The sequence below is a fragment of the Dreissena polymorpha genome, chromosome 6, assembly GCF_020536995.1.
Source record: "Dreissena polymorpha isolate Duluth1 chromosome 6, UMN_Dpol_1.0, whole genome shotgun sequence".
Classification (NCBI taxonomy): domain Eukaryota; kingdom Metazoa; phylum Mollusca; class Bivalvia; order Myida; family Dreissenidae; genus Dreissena; species Dreissena polymorpha.
Genome location: NC_068360.1, coordinates 75302816 through 75325866, shown reverse-complemented (window position 1 = coordinate 75325866; position 23051 = coordinate 75302816). Strand labels below are relative to the sequence as shown.

At 36.3% G+C, this 23051-nt stretch overlaps 1 protein-coding gene across 1 annotated transcript; it reads right to left on the bottom strand.

The window, feature by feature from the left end:
- Window positions 1-4076: 4076 nt before the first annotated feature.
- Window positions 4077-22836, bottom strand: LOC127835817 (eukaryotic translation initiation factor 4B-like). The gene is made up of 8 exons (XM_052362250.1): window positions 22783-22836; window positions 21692-21802; window positions 21040-21231; window positions 16597-16731; window positions 10861-11054; window positions 10287-10421; window positions 5207-5294; window positions 4077-4285 (listed from the first exon to the last, which is right to left on the bottom strand). Exons 2-8 carry the CDS (start codon window positions 21735-21737, stop codon window positions 4077-4079), a joined length of 999 nt encoding a protein of 332 aa, XP_052218210.1. The 5' UTR covers window positions 21738-21802; window positions 22783-22836.
- Between the last annotated feature and the right edge of the window lie 215 nt (window positions 22837-23051).

The window sequence follows — 23051 nt, the reverse complement described above, 5'->3', positions numbered from 1 at the left end:
ATTTTTAATATTTTCTTTTCTTGTGTACATAATTTATGTAAAATTTAATGTATTAATTTTCCTTGTTTTGTCTGACGGTTAAGGCCGCAGCCTTCCACAGGAGGGCTTATATTTGCATCCCTACATGGTTTATGTCACTGTACATTTTACCATAGATTTATGTTCACTGTTCAGTTTAGGGTTATACGTAAATTATACCCTTTTTACAGTGCCAGTAGTTTTTAGTTTATGCCAATGTCTGCTGCATAGTTTTTCTTTAGTTGTCTGACAGTTTAAGGCTGCAGCAACAAAGTTACATGTTTCACATGTTTTACTTAACATGTTCAGTTTTTCCTTTTTTTTCGTATTTTGGTTTTCACTTGTTTTGTTTCGTGTTTTATATTATGATTTAGATTTGACCTTCATGTACAGATCTCATCATTTATCCATTGTTCACATCCGTGACATTTTTGTGTGTTTTTCTAGTCATACTTTGTCTATTTTATTAGCAATTTACATTGTGCAATTGTTAAACCTGCTGGTTATTTCTCTAGTCTGTGTTCAATTTTAATAACCTACCTGCATAATACTTCAAAATGGCAATGTCTACTATTTTACACATATTTTTGACTTCACCTTAAATTATTTTTGCCCTAGGCAATCCATTACTCTTCATAATGCTTTTTTACTATTATTTTATGCAGCTTACATGCAATTTTCGATTTATTCTCAGTAAGTGTCCAGGCCACACGGCTGTTCACTTAACCATACAGTCTACAATTTGTTTTTGACGGTTTAAAGCCACTACATATACCTTTAGGGGTAGCTCCCCCCTTTCTATATGAGGTCCTCTCCCGTACTCCATGGGCGGCGGGGTTACCTTTCAGGTTCCCCTTGTGGCGGGTTTTTACCGCCCATTATGCCATTCAGTAAAATATGTTTTCTGTTTCTTTAGTTCTTTTATGGCATTTTAAAATAAATGCCCTTTTTCAATCAATCATTGTCTTTGTTATTTCCTTCGTGGCATACGAGTCCGTCCGGTCTATGACCTTTTCTTTACCACTAGGACAATACATAAATAATATTTTATGCATACATAAAATTTTTTATGTGATTGTTCGCCTTCTAGTCTAATTATAGAGATTAATCACGTGACCGATCTAACCAATAATAATCTATCCCAGCCACGCTATGTTATTAACCAATCGGCTTAAGTTATAAGACCACGTGAACCCTTTGGCCAATCAATATTGATATTGGCCTTTATGCGCTCGGATTTTCTACTTGCAGCTGCTAATACAATAAATTGAGCTTATTTTCAATACCCACCGCCACCCCTTCTCCGCCTAGAACGGAATTGTTTGTTTTTTATGTGAATTTTTTATGTAGTATTTTCATTTTGTCTCATAATACCTTCAAAGTGCCTTTATGAAAATGTGTTTTTATGATATGTTCTTTTGCTACATGTCTTTATGACAATGGGTTTTTACGATATGTTCGTTAGCTACATGTCTTTTTATTACTGTTCTTGTATAGCTTTATGGGCGTGGTTTACCGCCCATTATGTTTTGGCGGGCGGGTTTTTACCGCCCATTATGCCATTCAGTAAAATATGTTTTCTGTTTCTTTAGTTCTTTTATGGCATTTTAAAATAAATGCCCTTTTTCAATCAATCATTGTCTTTGTTATTTCCTTCGTGGCATACGAGTCCGTCCGGTCTATGACCTTTTCTTTACCACTAGGACAATACATAAATAAATACACAAAGAATGGAAAACATTCCAGTACACAACAGATAAATGAGTACAAAATACCCGTGTATAAAATGGGACGTTCCCAATTCCAGTGTGGTGCTATTTTTACTATCTTATACTTTACACACCTAACGTGAATTAAATAGGAACGCAAACATAGCAGATTATTCATGAACTGTGCGATATGTGTATGGCTTGTTGTACATTCTTAATATTTAAGTTGAATGTCAAAAGTATATGCTTTGGTTATAAACAATGCACATTACACGAAATAAGGAAAATGTGATCAATTGACAATTCAGAAAGTTCGACATACAGTACATGTAGAAAACATGTGAAATAAGTCGCGTTTATAATAAATCGTCAAAACAATGGGGAAAATGACGCAATAAGTATGTCATTTTATAACGCCATCAATCAGCTGATTCATTTTACGGATGGCGAAAAATTATGTCATATGACTATATTTCAAGGTTGAAGGTCGTATAATTTTGAAGCTTAAGTTTTGTCGACTTTGTTTCTTATGAAAAATCATTCAGTGGTAAAGACTTAAGTAAATATAAATAAAAAAAATAACAAAACAAAAATCGTGTAATTTTATATATTATTTCAGCATTTCTTTTGGTGAATATGTCATATATATATATTTCTGCAAAATATGCACATTTTCTTCTAATGGGTGACCTTAAAATTCGATAAATGAACCAAACAATATCGACCTAATTTTAGCGCATATCGCATGACGTCATTTAAAAAGTAGTCCGTGCACGCGATAGGTATATTCCACAGTGTTGAATACAAGCAAGTATATTCCACAACGTGTTATACCGTCAATGTCGCGGTGAAAATGGGATAAAATATATTATATGCATGTATGTATTAATGGCTTGGAAATAAAAAATACATAACAACCCTGGTAACAAAAAAACATTACAACCCTTCCCTTATTATAAAGGACAAATAGGATAATCAGTGAAACAGCTATAAAAAAACAAGAGCATCGCATAACGGATGCCAACGCTCGGCTGCGGGTGCATTTTAAAATAAATGAAAGCTTTTCAGAATTATTTTGTTTAGAGGTCACAGTGACCTTGACCTTTGACCTAGTGACCCAAAAATGGGTGTGGCGTGTAGAATTCATCAAGGTGCATCTACATATGAAGTTTCAAAGTTGTAGGTAGAAGCACTTTGATTGTAGAGCAAAATGTCTAAGTTTTAACACGACGCCGGCGGACGGCGAGCTGGCTATGACAATACCTAGAACAGCCGAGCTAAAAAAGACAAATACAATATTTGATAAATAAATAACTCAACTCGTGTATCTAGGAAACAAATGTTCTGACCAAACTTCATGAAAATTGGACCAAAAATGTGACTTCTAGAGTGTTCAAATGTTTTCACTATATACATATAGAGAAAACTGCCAGGTTCACTTGCAGCCATGTTCGTTCACCGATCGCAACCATTATCAAACTTTTCCAAGATATCAATAAAACCAATGTTTTGACCAAGTTTCATGATGATTGGGCAAACCATGTGACTTCTTGACTGTTCAAATGCCTTTTTACTATATAAATATAAGGAAAACTGCCCCGTCCCCCTGGCAGCCATTTTTTTCAACAGACCAGAACCATTTTCTAAACTTAACCCGCATATCTAGGAAACAAATGTTCTGAACAAATTTCATGAAGATTGGACCAAAAATGTGACTTCAAGAGTGTTTACATGTATTCACTACATACATATAGAGAAAACTGCCTCAATCCCTGGTGGCCATGTTTTTTCACCGATCTGGACCATTTTCGAACTCGACCGAGATATCAATAAAACAAATGTTTTGACCAAGTTTTATGATGATTGGGCAAAAATTGTGAGTTCAAAAGTGTTCACAAGGTCTCTCTATAGGTAAAAAAGGAAAATTACCCCGTCCACTGGCGGCCATGTTTTTCAACGGACCAGAGCCACTTTTGAACTCAACCAACATTTCATTAAGACAAACATGACGACAAAGTTACATGAAGATTGGGCATGAAATGTGACTTCAACAGTGTTTACAAAATTTTACTTTTTTATACCTAGTGACCTAGTTTTTGACCCAGCATGACCCAGTTTCTAATCGAGGTATCATTGGGACAAAACTTATGACCAAGTTTCATGAAGATCTGGCAAGAAATGTGGCCTCTAGAGTGTTTACAAACCAAATGTGGACGGACGTACCACGGACGGACACACGATGGACAAAGACCGATCCTAAAAGCTCACCTGAGCAATTAGGTGAGCTAAAAACAAATTCAGCAATTATTTTCAGTATTTTAACCCTTAGCATTAAATAAAAGACCTGTTTTATTCACTACCATACCTGTACTGCTGCTCTCTGCCTCTCCCCTGGGGGGCCCCTCTGCCCCTGTCTTCACGTCCCCTGCCCCTCTTTGCCCCTGTGGTGGGGCCTTCTATCCCAGCCCAGGGTTTAGGGAGAGGTCCCGGAGCTGATCCAGATGGGGGTTCAAAACTTGGACTTGGACGTGAAGCTCCACCTCTTATTACACCATCTGCTAATAGACCATGGTCTTGGTAATGCTATATGCAAATGGGTACTAAACAGTCTTTGTTAAAGAGAACCTGGAACCCTAAACATCTGATTAATGTTAAAGCATGATTTTCAATGTGCACCAGTAGTTATTAATTTTCAAATAGCTTACAAATCCTTTATTTTATCTTTTCTTAAGTTTTTTTTACAATATTAAAAACTACCAGATCAATGCACGCAAATCATGACCCTACTTTACAAGCCAATCAACCCTTAACCGCTAAGATACGTATTTTGATACATGTGTGATCCCCTAGAAAGTTAACTGTTATTTAAGACCCTTCTTTCTACATTCAAATTTTGAAGACTTCAATTCTAACCGTTAGATACTGATGAGCAGCAAACGGCATAAAACCTAAACAGACTGCAATTTTTTACATCGCTTCTTATTGGGGGAAATATTTAAATGATCAATAGTTGGAAGATCTTGCAATATAAAGTACAGACATATCTAAAAGTTGTGCTGTTGTAAAACAGAGAAGCGTGTAAAAGTATTTACCAGCTTCTAAATTTTCATGGAAATGCTTTTTGCTATATCAACATGACTGGAAACAGACTGGCCATATATACCTTACAGCAAAATAGGACCCTGTGAATTAAAATACTCATGACATCCTTTATAAATACTGGTAAGTCTTGTTCTAGAGAAACTGGGCTTAATGCATACGAGAAAAGTGTCATCCCACAGTTCAGTCCCAAAATGCTTTAATCAGAGATAAAAGACATTATTTAAACAAAAAATACCATTTAAGCGGAACTTGTTGTCCCTGATAAGTCTGTCAGACTGCTCTGGCTAATATGGGAGGACACTTTAAGCACATGCATTAAGCCCAGTTTTGACAGAGCTAAAATGAAAGGCCCATTGTAGTTTCCAAGGTGTGCTTACTGTCCTGTCTGCCCTGGGTCGAGGGATTCTCATTGGGTGGCTCTGCAGACACAAACTCTTTCTTGGCCTCTTGACGACTAGAAGCTGCCTGCAAACCAAAGCGCACGAAATCACATGATATGCCTTGAAACTGGTATATTCCATTAAATTGAAAGAAACACAAACATGCACATATACTTAGTGATGTAAGTTACTGCAATTAAGTGACCAACCTGCTTAGATAATTACTACTTAGATATTTCTACTATGTTGTCTTATGAGCAGGGTTTGATCATATTTGCAAATATAACAAACTACTCCTTGAACTGATTTGGATCATAGTTGCAATGATGACCAACATAATTATCTAATTATTAACCTTAATTGAGGTAAGAGTGGGGTTAAACAATTTTCATTAAGTTCAACATTTTGAAAGAACTTTCAAAAATGCCATATTTGTACAGGAACGTAGATAATAACCAAAACGTTTTACATGGCAACAAGAGATTTGTTCGTCAGAAACACAATGCCCCCTACTGCGCTGCTTTGAAATAAAATTTATATTTATCATTTTGCAGGTATAGAATTCATCTCCCTTTAAAGCTTATTACTTCCCTTGGATTTTGTCCAATCCAACCGGAGGGGGGAGGGGGGAGGCTGTAGAAGACAGTCAAAAATGACCAAGTCAGACATCACTGACAACCAAGGCCTGTGGTTTATCAAAGATATCATAGCCAGAGTTCATCATGTATCTATGGACATAAGTCCACAGGTGTGTAATGAATCCTACCATTCACAAGTTAGTACAGGAAAGAAATGATAATAATATCATTAAAGTTCACGTGCCGCGATTTTAAAAACCCGTAAAACACCTTTATTTATCGAATTTAGTGCATATCTAAACTATTTCGCACCTCACTTTATTTCAAATACGGTGTAATAAGCGAGAACGAATAGAACAAAGTCGCGATTTTCCACACATACCGATGTACTCGCCATTTTCATTAAAACCGGAAATGACGTCACAAATCTTCCATTGTTCATGCTCTCAATAAGGAACCGGCGTTAGAAAGCTTTGGATGTATTATCTCTCGAAACTTTAGTTAGAAAAATTGATGGAAAATGGAATATGATAGGGATTATGACGAGTTTTCCGTTCAACCTTGAATGTATGAGTCAGAATTTAGTGACAGTCTGTCAGATTTTTTATGATTCTGACTCGGACAGCGAGGTTTATTTTGTCAATGCTCAAGATAACCATCGTGTTGGGAACACGGATTAGTAAATACATAACTGTGTTTCATGCACGCGTCGGGGCAAAAAAAATATTTTTGATTGTTATTCTACAGTCCAAGCTTGTTGAATATGACTAGGTTACACAAAGCACTGATTAATAATAAAACAAGAATATCAGTGAAACTGATGGATGCTCCCCGATGATGCGCTTTGTCAATGTATGTGTTAATAAACACCTAAAAAATCTATTATTAGCTTTGGTGACATTGACCCAGTGACCTCAAACCTCATCAAAAGGTAGAGGTCCATGCAAGGTACCTACATACCAAATATGAAAGCGATTGGTAAAGTATTGAAGGCACTATGAGAAACGGTAGCAAAAGTGTGACGGAAGGAAGTCTATTATTAGCCTCGGTGACCTTGACCTTGACCCCAGTGACCTCAAATCTCATCAAAAGGTAGAGGTCCATGCAAGGTACCTACATGCCAAGTATGAAAGCGATTGGTAAAGTATTGAAGGCGCTATGAGAAACGGTAGCAAAAGTGTGACAGAAGGAAGTCTATTATTAGCCTCGGTGACCTTGACCTTGACCCCAAACCTCATCAAAAGGTAGAGTTCCATGCAAGGTACCTACATGCAAAGTATGAAAGCGATTGGTAAAGTATTTAAGGCGCTATGAGAAACGGTAGCAAAAGTGTTACGGAAGGAAGTCTATTATTAGCCTCGGTGACCTTGACCTTGACCCCAGTGACCTCAAACCTCATCAAAAGGTAGAGGTCCATGCAAGGTACATTCATGCCAAATATAAAAGAGATCGGTTAAGTATTGAAGGTGCTATGATAAACTGTAACAAAAGTGTGACAGAAGAATCTATTATTAGCCTCAGTGACCTTGACCTTGACCCCAGTGACCTCAATCCTCATTAAAAGGTAGAGGTCCATGCAAGGTACCTACATGCCAAATATTAAAGAGATCGGTTAAGTATTCAGTGCTCCAGCTAGGATTTAAAAAGGGCAGGGGGGCTTTTTTGTCAAAAGGGCACTTTCCACGCGCGGTATTTTGCCAAAAGGGCATTTTCGAGCATGGGGCTTTTCCGAAATGCTTCCTGTTGCATGTTAATTTATATGTTATTAATAATTGCTAGAATATATTATTCCCATTATTATTGAACCATTTAAATATAATGTGAACAATGAGAAATTAATTAATTACTTGTAATGTAATAAGAGATTTATGAATTATATGTAAAAAAAATAATTTATGAAGGTGCTATGAGAAACTGTTACAAAAGTGTGATGAAAGTGAGGAAGTAAGGAAGGAAGGAAGGAAGGACAAACTGGCAACTATATGCTCCGCCAACATTTTATTTCGGGGAGCATAAAAATAGAGTGTGATAATTGCACCGGTTCTGATTAGGAAGGAATGTTAGTATTTCTGATGACATGAATTTTAATTTAAAACATTGTTTCAAGCAATAATAAGGGTTTAAGTGTGAACACTTATATTAATTCATTGATAAATACAACCTTCGTTATAATCACATGATAATCAAAACAATAGCATGGTGTAGGTCCAAGTGGGCAGAGTGGGACATTTATGGGACACGGAGATGCACCCCTTGGTTAGCTAAGCTGTAGCACTGGTCTGATAGTAATACATTTTATGACTGTTTGTTGATATAATTCGGCTTGGGCTAATCTCTTATCTTAAATCATACTGAGTCTACAATAATCAACTGTGATATATCCACAGATAAGGCACATTTCATCAGCCAAATAGCCATAAAGTCCATGACACTCTGTATGGACTAATACACAACATTGGTAACTGGTGTGAATTTGACTGGTAGCCATGGAAATTCTTGAAACGTAAAAAACTTAGAAATCAATCATAATGTCTATGTATATAGTGTTGTCTAAGGCTATTAAAAACTGAACATTCGAGTAAAAAATGAAAGTGATCTTGGAGATCGTTACATTGATTACATAAAACCGCTTGAGAAGTTTAAATATTGTTCAACTTGTATTTATGATAGTACGCACAAAGTCAATTTAATTTTCGGATAATTATAGGGTTTAACCTTTGATCCGCGTATACTATGTTTTAAAATTTTGCATATAATTGTATGAACCAATGGCCGTGGTGTCAAAATAATGTAGGAGCAAACGTCCGCCTCGTCAAAATTAGCGTGAGAGCGATTGTCCTTTGGAGCCATTGTTCGGATACCCATTACAGAGAAATGCCAAGCTGTTATTGTAATGAAATCAATAAAGTGTACTAATAATAACAATCCATGCACAAACCCTCCTCAATTTACATTTTTATCTGAATATTTCAATATAACATAATGAATGATGTTAGTAAATAATATTACTATTTTAAGTAATACTATTCCAATTCCATTTTAAAATGGCTTTTAATAATTTGTGTAATAGACAGTAATTAATTTGAATTAAATATCAGTACAAAAATGTTATTTTTGATACTTTGTTGGTTATTTAGCTGTAGCTTAGCTTGTTTATTTATAAAATGAAATGAATTTGTCCTTTTTTATCGCTGTTCCACTGATTAACCATTTTGTCCTTAATAATAAGAGCAGGGCTGTAATTTATTGTTTGTTACTAAGCCGTTAATACATACATGCGTATAATATATTATTCATCCATTTCTTACGAGTAACATCATCCTTGGCAAAACCGAATAGTCCCTTGTTTCCCTTTCCGCACATTCTTTGCACCCGAAAAACACACACACTGACAGTGGAATAACGATTGTCGTGCAAAAAACACACACAGAAAAATCACATGTTATTAATAAAACTTGTATTAAAAGAACTGTATTAACATAGCACGATATTGAGTGTCAAAGTTGACATAAAGCGCGAAGTGTTCGATCCGTAATAACAATGGACAAGTTTCCGTGTCATGCGCGTTGAGTGAATGTGACGTCACAACCAAAAATAGGTGGCGGAAATACCTGGGCGGTTTACGGAAAACAAGACCATCGTTTTTAGTATTTTAATATTTTTTGCCATTGCTCTTGTTGATACCACTCGTTTTAGAATATACATATTTATAAAATAGCATTTTTCGTTATAAAATCGGCATTGGACCTTTAAAAAAAACTTTGACAAATCCATCATTTGAGTTATAAATAATCAAAATAAAAAATCTGTACAGTAACTGTGAAAAGAAATAAAATTCTTGGTAAGGAAATATATAATCTGAGATTTATAATTATATAAATTACTTCTCTTGAAAATAATTGTCTCTAACAAATCTCTATTTTTAGTAGCAAAGAATTAAAAGCCACTACCGTGACTGTGGATTCACCACTCAAAATGTGCAGCTCCATGAGATACACATGCATGCCAAATATCAAGTTGCTATGTTTAATATTAAATAATTATCTCCCTTGAAAGCTTATTACTTCCCTTGGATTTGTATTTTTTGACCTTAGACCTTGAAGCATGACCTTGACCTTTTACCACGATGTGCTTGTCAGAAACACAATGTCGCCTACTGCGCCGCTTTGACTTATTTAACAAAAATATATAAGTTAGCAGGTCAGACGATTATGTCCATTTACAGCTTATTACTTCCCTTGGATTTGTTTTTTTCAACCCCGTGACCTAGTTTTTGACCCGGCATGACCCATATTCAAACTTGACCTAGATATTGTCTAGATACAACTTCTGACCAAGTTTCGTAAAGATCGGATGAAAACTATTTGAATTAGAGAGCGGACACGAAAATTGTGACAGACTGACAGACAGACTGACTGACATAGATAACAATATACCCCCTTTTCCTCGAAAGGGGGCATAAAAACATGTCAGACAAAAAGCAAGCACAGACTACTGACCTGGGAAAGTGAAGATGCCGGCTGGTTCTCGGGTTTTCTCAGGTTTGTCACTTCAGTTGGTGGCTTCTTATTTGAACCAGTCTCACTGTTCCCTGACTGAGCAGGGGGAGCCCTGGCATCAGATGGCTGACTAGTCTGTAAGGGCACATACATGCCATGAATTGCCAATCAATACCAAGTATAATTTGACATTCCATGTGGTTAAAAAAGAACATAGTTGGCTTAGTTGCAAACTCCAATTAATTAACTTTTATTTATGAAACTAACAAGCCTAGCAACAACTGGTCAAATTCCCTTATGCAAAAGAGGCTTGTTCTAGGAAAACTTGGCTTAATGCATGCGACCAACGAGACATGCCTGATTAGCCTGTGACATTTGCACAGGCTAATCCTCAATGACATTTTCCGCCTAAAATTGGATTCTTGCAAAGAGACTTTTTAATGCGAAAAATACCATGTAAGTGTAAAGTTTTGTCCCTGATTAGCCAGTGCAGACTGCACAGGCTTACTTGAGATATCATTTTGCAATTGCATCAAGCCCACTTTTCCAATAACGTGGCTCAAATGTTTCTTACCACAGTGTCTGATACCTGCGCAATCTTTCTCTTCTCCCAGATATTCTCCTTGGGCAGTGGGGCTGGTAACAGCTTGGCGGGCTCCTCAGGCTGGCCCGGCGGGCTCTTGCCCGTTGTGTGCGGGCGCCCCTTCTCCCTCTCCCCGGACAGGAAGTCAGTCAGGCCCATCTTCTTGCCCTTCTGCTTCTTTCCACCTGTACATTGAAAAAGGGTCAAATAATGAAAAAATATTCATAATATAATACTCTTCATAAATAATTAACATTTAATAAAATAAGTTAAAACTTTATAAAACATTTGTTCCAAATGAAGTATTATCACAATTGAAAGTAAGCATGAAATAACATGAATGAAAATATATTGACATCACTGGAGTCAAAGAAATGTTGTCATATCAAAATTAGTGGACAGTTAATTTCCACCTAATGTTTAAGCAAAATGAACTATAATCAATCATTCAAGTATTTGGAACAATCATTTATTCGTAGCTTGAAATTTAAGCATGGTATTGTTTGATCATGGTTAATTATCAAAACCCGACTGAACAAGGAAAATCGGAATACTAAACAAGATGGCCATGATGGCCCTGAATCGCTCACCTGACTAACCAAATACAATTCCAACCCAGATTTCATCAAGATAAACATTCTGACCAAATTTCATAAATATTGGATGAAAACTGTGACCTCTATTGTCTACACAAGGTTTTTCTAATGTTTTAACCTATTGACCTATTTTTGAACCCAGGTGACCCAACCCAGATATCATCAAGACAAACATTCTGACCAAATTTCACGAAGATCGGATGAAAACTGTGACCTCTATTGTCTACACAAGGTTTTTCTATTATTTGACCTAGTGACCTAGTTTTTGACCCCAGATGACCCAAATACAATCCCAACCAATATTTCATCAAGATAAACTTTCTGACCAAATTTCATAAGGATTGGATGAAAACTGTGTCCTCTACTGTCTACACAAACAAAATCGTTGATGGTTTTTATATTATTTGACCTAGTGACCTAGTTTTTGACCTCAGATGACCCAAATACAAACCCAACCCAGACTTCATTAAGATAAACATTCTGACTAAATTTCGTAAAGATTGGATGAAAACTGCGACCTCTTTTGTCTACACAAGGTTTTACTATTATTTGACCTAGTTTTTGACCTAGTGACCTAGTTTTTGATCCCAGATGACCCAAATACATTCCCAAGCCAGATTTCATAAAGATAAACATTCTGACCGAATTTCATAAAGATTGGATGAAAACTGCGACCTCTATTGTCTACACAAGGTTTTTCTATTTTTTGACCTAGTTTTTGACCCCAGATGACCCAAATACAATCCCAACCCAAATTTCATCAAGATAAACATTCTGACCAAATTTCATAAACATTGGATGAAAACTGTGACCTCTACTGTCTACACAAACAAATTGTTGATGATTTTTCAATTATTTGACCTAGTGACCTAGTTTATGATCCCTGATGACCCAAATACAAACCCAACCCAGATTTCATCAAAATAAACATTCTGATCAAATTTCATAAAGATTGGATGAAAACTGTGATCTCTACTGTCTACACAAACAAATTGTTGACGGACGGACGCACGCACACAAACACGCACACACAACGGACGCAGGACATCATACAGTCACATAAGCTCAACATGTCACTTCGTGACAAGTGAGCTAAAATGTGTTCTATCATTTTGTGCCACACACTGAAATTTTACTACTATTATAAGTCGTGAGAAAACCTTCAAGATCACAATCATCATACGGGCCAAAATAGCTTTAAACTAAAATAATTATGTCCCAGGTATGACAGACAAAAAAGTAAACATAAGAAAAAAAGCAAAAAATTTAAGGTAGCGCACCTCTAATGATTTGCCCCGATTTATTTTACGATCATTGCCGATCTTCAATGATCGGTTATTTCCGAGAGATGCATTTTATTTTTTTCAAAGTTCGAATTTTGTTATATGTTTACATAATTCCTTTAGAATACATTATTTTCACAATAAATATTGACTTTGATCCAAATATCATCTGAAAAAATACGATTTCACGATTTCTTCAAAGATTGGCGAGCCTTTTTACCTGTTTACTTATGTATATCTAATTTAAGCTTTCACAAATGTGAAGTTGTCGTGGCCTAGCGGTTAAGGCGATGGACTACACATTTTTTAGGATCTTCCCGCGCGGGTTCGAATCCTGCCGACATACTTTTTGCGACACGTTTTATTTCTTTTCTAACGTAATTTGATTTAATGTAGCATATATATGCTATGGTTTTTGTTTAATATGTTTACATTTGTATGCACATCCTTCAATTTTTAAAATTAAAACAACGTTATGGCTAAATTGGGTGATTAACTACTGAAAATACGAATGATGCATGTTGCATTTTTATTTAAAAAAATAAACGGTAAATCTGTATATTTCTTGGTATTTTTGCTATTTATAGTGTTTCTATAAAAACTATGTTTAAAATATAACTTAAATGATACTATTTTGAATTTTATGACACTTTGTTTTTAACCGACCCAATTTTTACTTCGCTGAAATCACTTACATTTCATGGCGCTCTTCCATAGATAAAATTTGTAAAAAATAAATGACTGTAAAAGAATACTTATTTCATCTTGTTTATATTTTAAACACCTTAACTGCATCTATACACACGTGTCTAACGTGTCAATTGACGTTCTGTGGTGCGTTATAACTCAAATAAAAACAGCGTCAAAAGACGTCATTTGGTGCGCTATGATTCTTCAAAGAAAATCCCCCAGTCATTTAAAAATATTATTTTAATTGTTTTAAAACTTTCCCGCATAGATAGTAAAATCCCGACTCAAACGATTCCCCAATACATCCGTTTCAACCCGACTCTATTAATGTATACTTACTACTTTAAGTTTTTATTTATTACCCGACAATACCGTTTATTCCGTTTTTATACATTACTTTCTGGTAAGTATTTACGATAAAAGCTCTCAATTATTTCTTTAACACAAACCTTGCCATTTTTTATAGTATCAAATAAATTTAAAGTGACTATTTATAGATTTGATGACATATTGCCTCTGAACATGCGTCAATCCGCTGACGTGTTGTGTGCTTGTTAAAACGCTCAATTCACGCACGTTTTCTATGCAAATGATGCGGCGTTGTACGTGCTTCATAATTTTTGCGCTCTTTTTAATTGAGAAAAAGAATCAACATAAAATAAATGTGCACTGCTTATTCGAAGCAAGATTATTTCAACGTTGCGGTAACATTTGCATTCGGAAGTGTGTTTCAGATTAAAGACGCGTAAACATCGACTTTCGGGAATGGGTTTCGGATTACAAATTTAATTATTCCCATTTGAGATTTAAACAAATTTTAACAGTTGTGTTATGATTTCAACAATAAACACTTTACGAGTCGAATAAATGTTTTGACGGAATTATGCATGAAATTCACGTTGTCCACGAGGATTACGGTCAGTTGCCATAATCAGTATTTTAAGCAACTGGCTAAGATTTCTGTGGCAATTACATGTACGTCACAAGTCCTCTGCATGATTTAACTGCAGGTATTGCCTGCCTACTGCTGTCACTCATACAAAGCGTGCGCTCTCATTGGCCAATATTGATTTTCTAATAGAGCGACGCTCCGCCTTTAGACGGGCTTTAGTTGGGTAAAGCGACAAAGGATCGTAAATTGGCTTTCAAAATTTTTGGCGAAGTCGATATCGCTTTGATCTTAAACTGCAATAACTGTCAGAATACACTGATCGGACAATTTCAGGCGCCCCACGGAATCTGATTTCGAAATTCAAGCGCCCCGCTGAGGGACCGTTAAATTGCCTGTGTGAAAGCACTGTGTTAAGTAATGTGCACGAAATCTGAGCGCAAAACTGCGATTGAGTTTATATATACTTCCAGAGCCGCCATACTAAAAAATGTCAAAGGCTCTGGGAGTACGTTGATGTGTACTAGGTTTGAAGGTACACTTAAGGTAGCGCACCTCTAATGCGCACATATCCAAATATAATTTAATTAATTATTTTCCTAATCAGCATCATTTCACTGAACTACATGCAAATTTGTAGGTAGGCTTTCCATGCTTTAAAAAAAATATACCGATTTTTTTCAAAACCACACTCACGCTCGGCTTTTGTCCAGTTAATTTTCACCCCTGGGGTATATAAAAGTTCCATAATTCATTCAAATTTCCAAATATGGACATGCAGTTGGTGTGTACAGATGCAGTAAAGGTGTTTAAAGTTTAAACAAGATTAATAAGTATTATTTTACAGACATTTATTTTTTACAAATTTTAATCTATGGAATAGCGCCATGAAATGTAAGTGATTTCAGCCAAGTAAAAATTGGGTCGGTTAAAAACAAAGTGTCATAAAATTCAAAATAGTATCATTTAAGTTATATTTTAAATTTAGTTTTTATAGAAACACTATATACAGCAAAAATACCAAAAAATAGACAGATTTACCGTTTACTTTTTGAAATAAAAATAAAAATGCAACATGCATCATTCGTATTTTTAGCAGTAAATTAATCAATGTAGCCATAACGTTGTTTTAATTTTAAAAATTGAAGGATTCGCATACAATTTTCAACATATTTAACAATAAACATAGCTTATGTGTTATATTAAATCAAATTACGTTAGAAAAGAAATAAAACGCGTCGCAAAATGTATGCGATGTCGGCAGGAATCGAACCCGCGCGGGAAGATCCTAAAAGATATCTAGTCCATCGCCTTAACCACTCGGCCACGACAACTTCACATCGGTGCAAACTTAAATAAGATATCCATAAGTAAACAGGTAAAGAGGCTCGCTCGATCTTTGAAGAAATCGCGAAATCGTATTTTTCAGATGATAATTAGATCAAAGTCAATATTTATAGTGAAAATAATGTATTCTAAATGAATAAGTTAAACATATATCAAAATTCGAAGTTTGAAAAAAATAAAATGCATCTCTCGGAAATAAGCGATCATTGAAGATCGGCAATGATCGTAAAATGAATCGCGGGAAATCATTAGAGGTGCGCTAACTTAAACAATTGGTATAATTTTCACCTTGCAATGATATTTCCAATTGAAGCAACAATAAAACCTGTTAAAATCACAAATCTTTCATAATCACACACAAACTACCGAATGACTGCAAACTGTAGGCCTAAAACATTTCAAGTTGCAATCTATCTATGCATGGTGTCCAACTGACATTAAGACAAAGGTCTTTGATGGCAGTGCCAAGTTAATTGGGGCGATTTCCAGGGAGTGTTACACATTAGGAAGGCATCAGTCAACACTATTGTACTGAAACAATGCACAGGTATAAATGAGTTTTCTTGATATCATTAAAACAAATGTTCTGACTAAGTAATATGAAGATTTGACTAAGATTGGACAATAAATGTGACTTCTAGAGTGTTTGCAAGCTTTTTCTTTAATTTGACCTAGTGACCTTGTTTTGACCTCGCATGACCAAGTTTCAAACTCGACCAAGATATCATTAGGACGAATCTTCTGACCAAGTTTCATGAGTTCAGACAATAAATGTGGCCCCTAAAGTGTTAACAAGGCAAAATGTTGACGACGGACAAAAGGTGATCACAAAAGCTCACCATGAGCAAGTTGTGCTTTAATAGATGAGCTAAAAAGACATATGAATAAAATTTTAATGTTTCATATTAATTGTATTACTAACCTTTTTGATTGACTGGTGTACGACTCAATGTGTTCTCTTCATTTCCCATTAGTCTTGGTTCCATTTCTGACCTGTTCCCTCTGTCGGATTGCACATTATCTACACTCACATTGTCCGTTTGGATGTCAGGTTCAGCTACAACATATGTTTTGCTTTTGATTATTAAACAACAAAAACAACTTGTATATCATCTGCCGGTTGTCAGTTTAGATAAGTAAAGCATTCATTTATTCAAATACTAAAGATTGACTATGCCCATTTGTTTGAAAATAAGAAAATTATTTATTGCTTTAAATAGTTAAAACTTATGATGATTTTGTGGACAATTTACATTTAAAATACATCAGAAAATAAGTTGTGCTGTCGAGACAATCACAATTATGGCACAGCAAACAATACTTAGTTCTGTTTTAAAAGGATAATGACTTTGAACCAGAGAATCAGAGGAAGGAAACTTTTCAGAGACTCAGAGAAAGGAAACTGTTCTGAGACTCAGAGGAAGGAAATTGTTCTGAGACTCAGAGAACGGAAACTGTTCTGAGACTCAGAGGAAGGAAACTGTTCTGAGACTCAGAGGAAGGAAACTGTTCTGAGACTCAGAGGAAGGAAACAGTTCTGAGACTCAGAGGAAGGAAACTGTTCTGAGACTCAGAGAAAGGAAACTGTTCTGAAACTCAGAGAAAGGAAACTGTTCCGAGACTCAGAGGAAGGAAACTGTTCTGAGACTCAGAGGAAGAAAACTGGTCTGAGACTCAGAGAAAGGAAACTGTTCTGAGACTCAGAAGACGTAAACTGTTCTGAGACTCAGAGGAAGGAAACTGTTCTGAGACTCAGAGGAAGGAAACTGTTCTGAGACTCGGAGGAAGGAAACTGTTCTGAGACTCAGAGGAAGGAAACTGTTCTGAGACTCAGAGGAAGGAAACTGTTCTGAGACTCAGAGGAAGGAAACTGTTCTGAGACTCACTCAGAAGAAGGAAACTGTTCTGAGATTCAGAGGAAGGAAACTATTCTGAGACTCAGAGGAAGGAAACTGTTCTGAGACTCAGAGGAAGGAAACTATTCTGAGACTCGGAGGAAGAAAACTGTTATGAGATTCAGAGGAAGGAAACTGTTCTGAGACTCAGAGGAAGGAAACTGTTCTGAGACTCACTCAGAGGAAGGAAACTATTCCGAGACTCAGAGGAGGGAAACTGTTTTGAGACTCAGAGAACGGAAACTGTTCTGAGACTCACTCAGAGGAAGGAAACTGTTCTGAGATTCAGAGGAAGAAAAATATTCTGAGACTAAGAGAAAGGAAACTGTTCTGAGACTCAGAGAAAGGAAACTGTTCTGAGAATCAGAGGAAAGGAACTGTTTTGAGACTCAGAGGACGGAAACTGTTCTGAGACTCAGAGGAAGGAAACTGTTCTGAGACTCTGAGGAAGGAAACTGTTCTGAGACTCAGATGAAAAAACTGTTCTGAGACTCAGAGGTAGGAAACTGTTCTGAAACTCAGAGGAAGGAAACTGTTCTGAGACTCAGAGGAAGGAAACTATTCTGAGACTCGGAGGAGGGAAACTGTTCTGAAACTCAGAGGAAGGAAACTGTTTTGAGACTCAGAGAAAGGAAACTATTCTGCGACTCAGAGGAAGGAAACTATTCTGAAACTAACTCAGAGGAAGGAAACTGTTCTGAGACTCAGAGGAAGGAAACTGTTCTAAGACTCACTCAAAGGAAGGAAACTGTTCTGAGACTCAATGAAAGGAAACTGTTCTCAGACTCAGAGAAAGGAAACTGTTCCGAGACTCAGAGGAAGGAAAATTTTCTGAGACTCAGAGGAAGGAAACTGTTCTGAGACTCACTCAGAGGAAGGACACTGTTCTGAGACTAACTCAGAGGAAGGAAACTGTTCTGAGACTCAGAGGAAGAAAACTGTTCTGATACTCAAAGGAAGGAAGCTGTTCTGAGACTCAGAGGAAGGAAACTGTTCTGAGACTAAGAGGAAGGAAACTGTTCTGAGACTCAGAGAAAGGAAACTGTTTTGAGACTCAGAGGAATGAAACTGGTCTGAGACTCAGAGGAAGGAAACTGTTATGAGACTCAGAGGAAGGAAACTGTTTTGAGACTCAGAGGAAGGAAACTGTTCTGATACTCAGAGGAAGAAACTGTTCTGAGACTCAGAGGTATGAAACTGTTCTAAAACTCAGAGGAAGGAAACTGTTCTGAGACTCAGAGGAAGGAAACTGTTCTGAGACTCAGAGGAGGGAAACTGTTCTGAAACTCAGAGGAAGGAAACTGTTCTGAGACTCAGAGGAAGGAAACTGTTCTGAGACTCAGAGGAGGGAAACTGTTCTGAAACTCAGAGGAAGGAAACTGTTCTGAGACTCAGAGGAAGGAAACTGTTCTGAGACTCAGAGGAAGGAAACTGTTCTGAGACTCAGAGGAAGGAAACTGTTCTGAGACTCAGAGGAGGGAAACTGTTCTGAGACTCAGAGGAAAGAAACTGTTCTGAGACTCAGAGAAAGGAAACTGTTCTGAGACTCAGAGAAAAAACTGTTCTGAGACTCAGAGGAAGGAAACTGTTCTGAGACTCAGAGGAAGAAACTGTTCTGAGACTCAGAGAAAGAAACTGTTCTGAGACTCAGAGGAAGGAAACTGTTCTGAGACTCAGAGGAAGGAAACTGTTCTGAGACTCAGAGGAAGAAACTGTTCTGAGACTCAGAGGAAGAAACTGTTCTGAGACTCAGAGGAAGGAAACTGTTCTGAGACTCAGAGGAAGGAAACTGTTCTGAGAATCAGAGGAAGGAAACTGTTCTGAGACTCAGAGAAAGGAAACTGTTCTGAGACTCAGAGAAAGGAAACTGTTCTGAGACTCAGAGAAAGAAAACTAATCCGAGACTCAGAGGAAGGAAACAGTTCTGAGACTCAGAGGAAGAAACTGTTCTGAGACTCAGAGGAAGGAAACTGTTCTGAGACTGAGGAAGGAAACTGTTCAGAGACTCAGAGGGAGGAAACTGTTCTGAGACTCAGAGGAAGAAACTGTTCTGAGCGGGTAGCGTTAACGAGGTTTTACAATATAATTAGAAGAAAACTTTACTAACACCTGGCAGCAACTTTTTGGACAAAAAAAGATAATCCCAAAACTCATCCCAAATATCATGATATTTTTACTATTCTTAGAACCTTTCATGATTAGTGGGTAAACAAAGTTACTTCTATGGTGTTCTAGTGCATTTATAAAGTTTAGTGCTTAGCTTCATCAGAGGTCTTTCTGCTTTGTAATAAAAGGCCGTAAAACGGACCCGATCCCAAAGCAAAGTTTCTTATGACTATTAAACTCTATATCTGAATTTTATTTTTTAAACAATCTACTCAATATATTGCCATAATGTATATGATTTTATCCAAAATGGCCAGGAAAAGACCTGTTGTGTAAATATTTGTTGTAAAAAATCCCAATTTGGTCCTTATCGTTGATAACAAATTCCCATATTTGCCACTTTTATCAATTAAAAAATCCCAATTTGACCAGACTCATTTCCACAAAATGACTCGAAAAACCCCTGCTCATGGTGGCCATGTTTTGCCTTGGCCTTGAACCAAACCTCACTACACAAGTAAATAAAAAGAACAAATGTTCACAGCAAGATGTCAAAAAGTTTTTTGCTCAAATTTTATCTTGTGACCTTGTTTAGATTTAATAGTCAAGATTAAGTAATAAATGTGGCCTTTTACATGGTAACAAGGTTGTTCGAAGATTTGAGTAGGTTACCTTTTTAGACGCACATGACTCAGTTAGGAAATCGGCATTGATATTATTATGGTATGCTTTCAGACTAAGATTCGCAAGATTGAGCAAAACGTTTTGCCTCTAGAGTGGAAACAAGGTTTTTCAAACATTTTACCTGTCGACTAAGTTTTTGGATGCACATGACCATAGTGGAACTCGTTTTTTATATTGTAAAGATAAAGATTAATACCAGGATATATCAAAGTTGAGTCAAACATGAGGCCTCAGGAGTGGTAACAAGGTTTATATTACATGTAGATTTCATCATGATGATCAGTAAAGCTTACATTTATTGGAACTTATTTAACCTTTAAAAATTGTTCACATTGAGATGTGTTTGTCAAAAACACACTGCCCCCTTTTGCGCCGCTTTGAAATAAAATTTCAATGTCATTTGGCAGGTTTAGAATTTATCTCCCTTTTATGGCTTATTACTTCCCTTGGATTGTTTTTGTTTTACTTTTGACCTTGAAGGATGACCTTGACCTTAAAATTTGTTTAAGATTATATCCTTTTAAAAAATATTAGTTCCCTTGTCCCGGTGGGTGACATAAAAAATTCTTTTTTTTGACCCCAATTAAAAGTAGAGGGTTGGCGCTGTTTCGGGAGATATGGTCCGGTGACCGGAAATGGACCTTTTTTGGCCTCATATGAATTCGGGAAAGTGTGTTTACCATCATGTTGTCCTATCCCTGACAGTTCAGCAGACGGCTGTCCTGTTTCAACTGATGGCTGTCCTGTTTCAACTGATGGCTGTCCTGTTTCAACTGATGACTCTCCTGTTTCAACTGATGCCTGTCCTGTTGCTCCCAATAAAGAAGATGACGGCTCATCGTTTCTTTCCGATGGCTCATCACCAGTTACAGCTACAGTGGAAAATATAATCCATGTATGAATACAGAACTTAATTGGGAAATGGAAGGTTCATTCGTATAAAAAAGTGTACAAAATAGGCTGGCATGTTTGAATAATCACATCATGGTAATTAATTTGTGCATATTGGGCAATACATAATGCATCTAAGACAAGAATGGGACTCATAATGTGATGCTTCACATTTTGATGTATGCACGCAATCTTCTGACTCAAAACAAAAAAGCTTTAGCCTGCAGATTAGATGACCTTTTGGGTCAAATATAGTATTTAGCATTAATACACTTTAATCTGTTATTTGGTAAAATTGCTACTCATTTTCGCTTGTACTTATTATCAGGTAGCGACGAGTTTTAGGGAAACCTGCTTCTTTAGAATGTTTTGCAATCATTTGTCGATTAAAGCTGCTAAAAACATAACATTTTTATATACAAACAAAAAGCAAAATGGAACCTTTAGCTTTCTGTCGTTGTGTCCGTTTCGGTTTCTTTCGTCCCATTGTGTCTTTATTGCGCGATGACTCCTTGCTTCATGCTTAATCAAAACGCTCATGGTGTGGGAAGGCTGATGACAAGAAATAAGAAAAAGAAATAAAACTAAATGAGGGTAACTGTCTTTGAATATTTCCTTAAATACCAGGTTGTATCACATTTGTATTGGGTTGGTGGGGCAGTTGTACATGTTTTAGATGGGGTTTTTTAAATACTAACCAAATAAGTTTTTGTTTTTTCAACATTTATTCTTGTTTTGTTGTACATTATTTCAACTGTGATTTTGAATCACATGCAAATTTGCAATTTAGAAAAATCAACTTTTTATTGTCTATTTCAGGAATTTTTGGGTCCTGCGTTGGTGGGGGGTAACGTGTTTCAGACCAGAATCCTGACGAACCATCCGACTGCAAGGACATCTAACATAGCTGAAATGTATCTGTAATGAATTGTTAAAAGTTTGGATAAAAAATGTGTTCTTAAATCATTATTTTAAACAAATTATACACCCAGGTTGACTTTTTTGAAAAAAATGAAAAATGACAATTTTTACACAAGGGATTTTTCAATGTTTCCGCATTCACTAACAATATTTTAGACAATGTAAGATACACAAACCATACACATTTGGAAACGGTTTACTAATATCTATCAGAAAATGTATAATTTAACTGGGTTTATGTCAATTTTCAAAATCAGTGGTTATTGCTAGTTGACGACATTTTAGAAGAACTGAGCATGACGGCAATCTACTCGCTTTGCTTGACAGGGCACACGAGATAGGGTACGTTTAAATCCAGAGAAACTCCTGATTGACGTAAAAGAAGTGCCATTCTGTGGTCATGTCATTACAGTTGTCCAAATTGTTGACGCTCTCAAATATTAAGCTACTTTTTATATGGGTAATATTTGGAGCGTACAAAGGGAAAGACCAAAACAATGGTGGGAATTTTTCCTTCTTTGTCTATATTGTTGCGCAAGGATTTTGTGCGCAACATTCAAGCCCCGATATAAGACACTTAATATCAACAGATTGCAATAATATTTACATACCTGTGTAGATAATTCATTTCTCGATAATGTTCCGTAGAAATTATGTAACGACACTTTGAATTTTGCACGCCTGATCAATTTAAATCCAACCACTATTCCATTTTTCAATATCTCTCGATTCGCTCGCTGTGTAGATATAAATCGATAACACGACCTCGATGTAAAGCATCTGGTTTAAAGTGGGTGAATAAACAGCGTAAAATACAATTTGCGTTCGTCTGTTGTGGTGCAGAGCGTTACATAGTAAACCGATGTTATACTTTTCAGTG

Bases quoted from the DNA above. Each gene is read 5' to 3' on its own strand.
- LOC127835817 (XM_052362250.1), bottom strand. From the start codon at position 21,737: ATGGGACGAAAGAAACCGAAACGGACACAACGACAGAAAGCTAAAG. The intron at 11,055-16,596 runs GTTAGTAATACA...TTCAATGTACAG, and splicing joins TACACCAGTCAATCAAAAAG to GTGGAAAGAAGCAGAAGGGC. The intron at 4,286-5,206 runs GTAAGCACACCT...ATGGTCTATTAG, and splicing joins GACCCAGGGCAGACAGGACA to CAGATGGTGTAATAAGAGGT.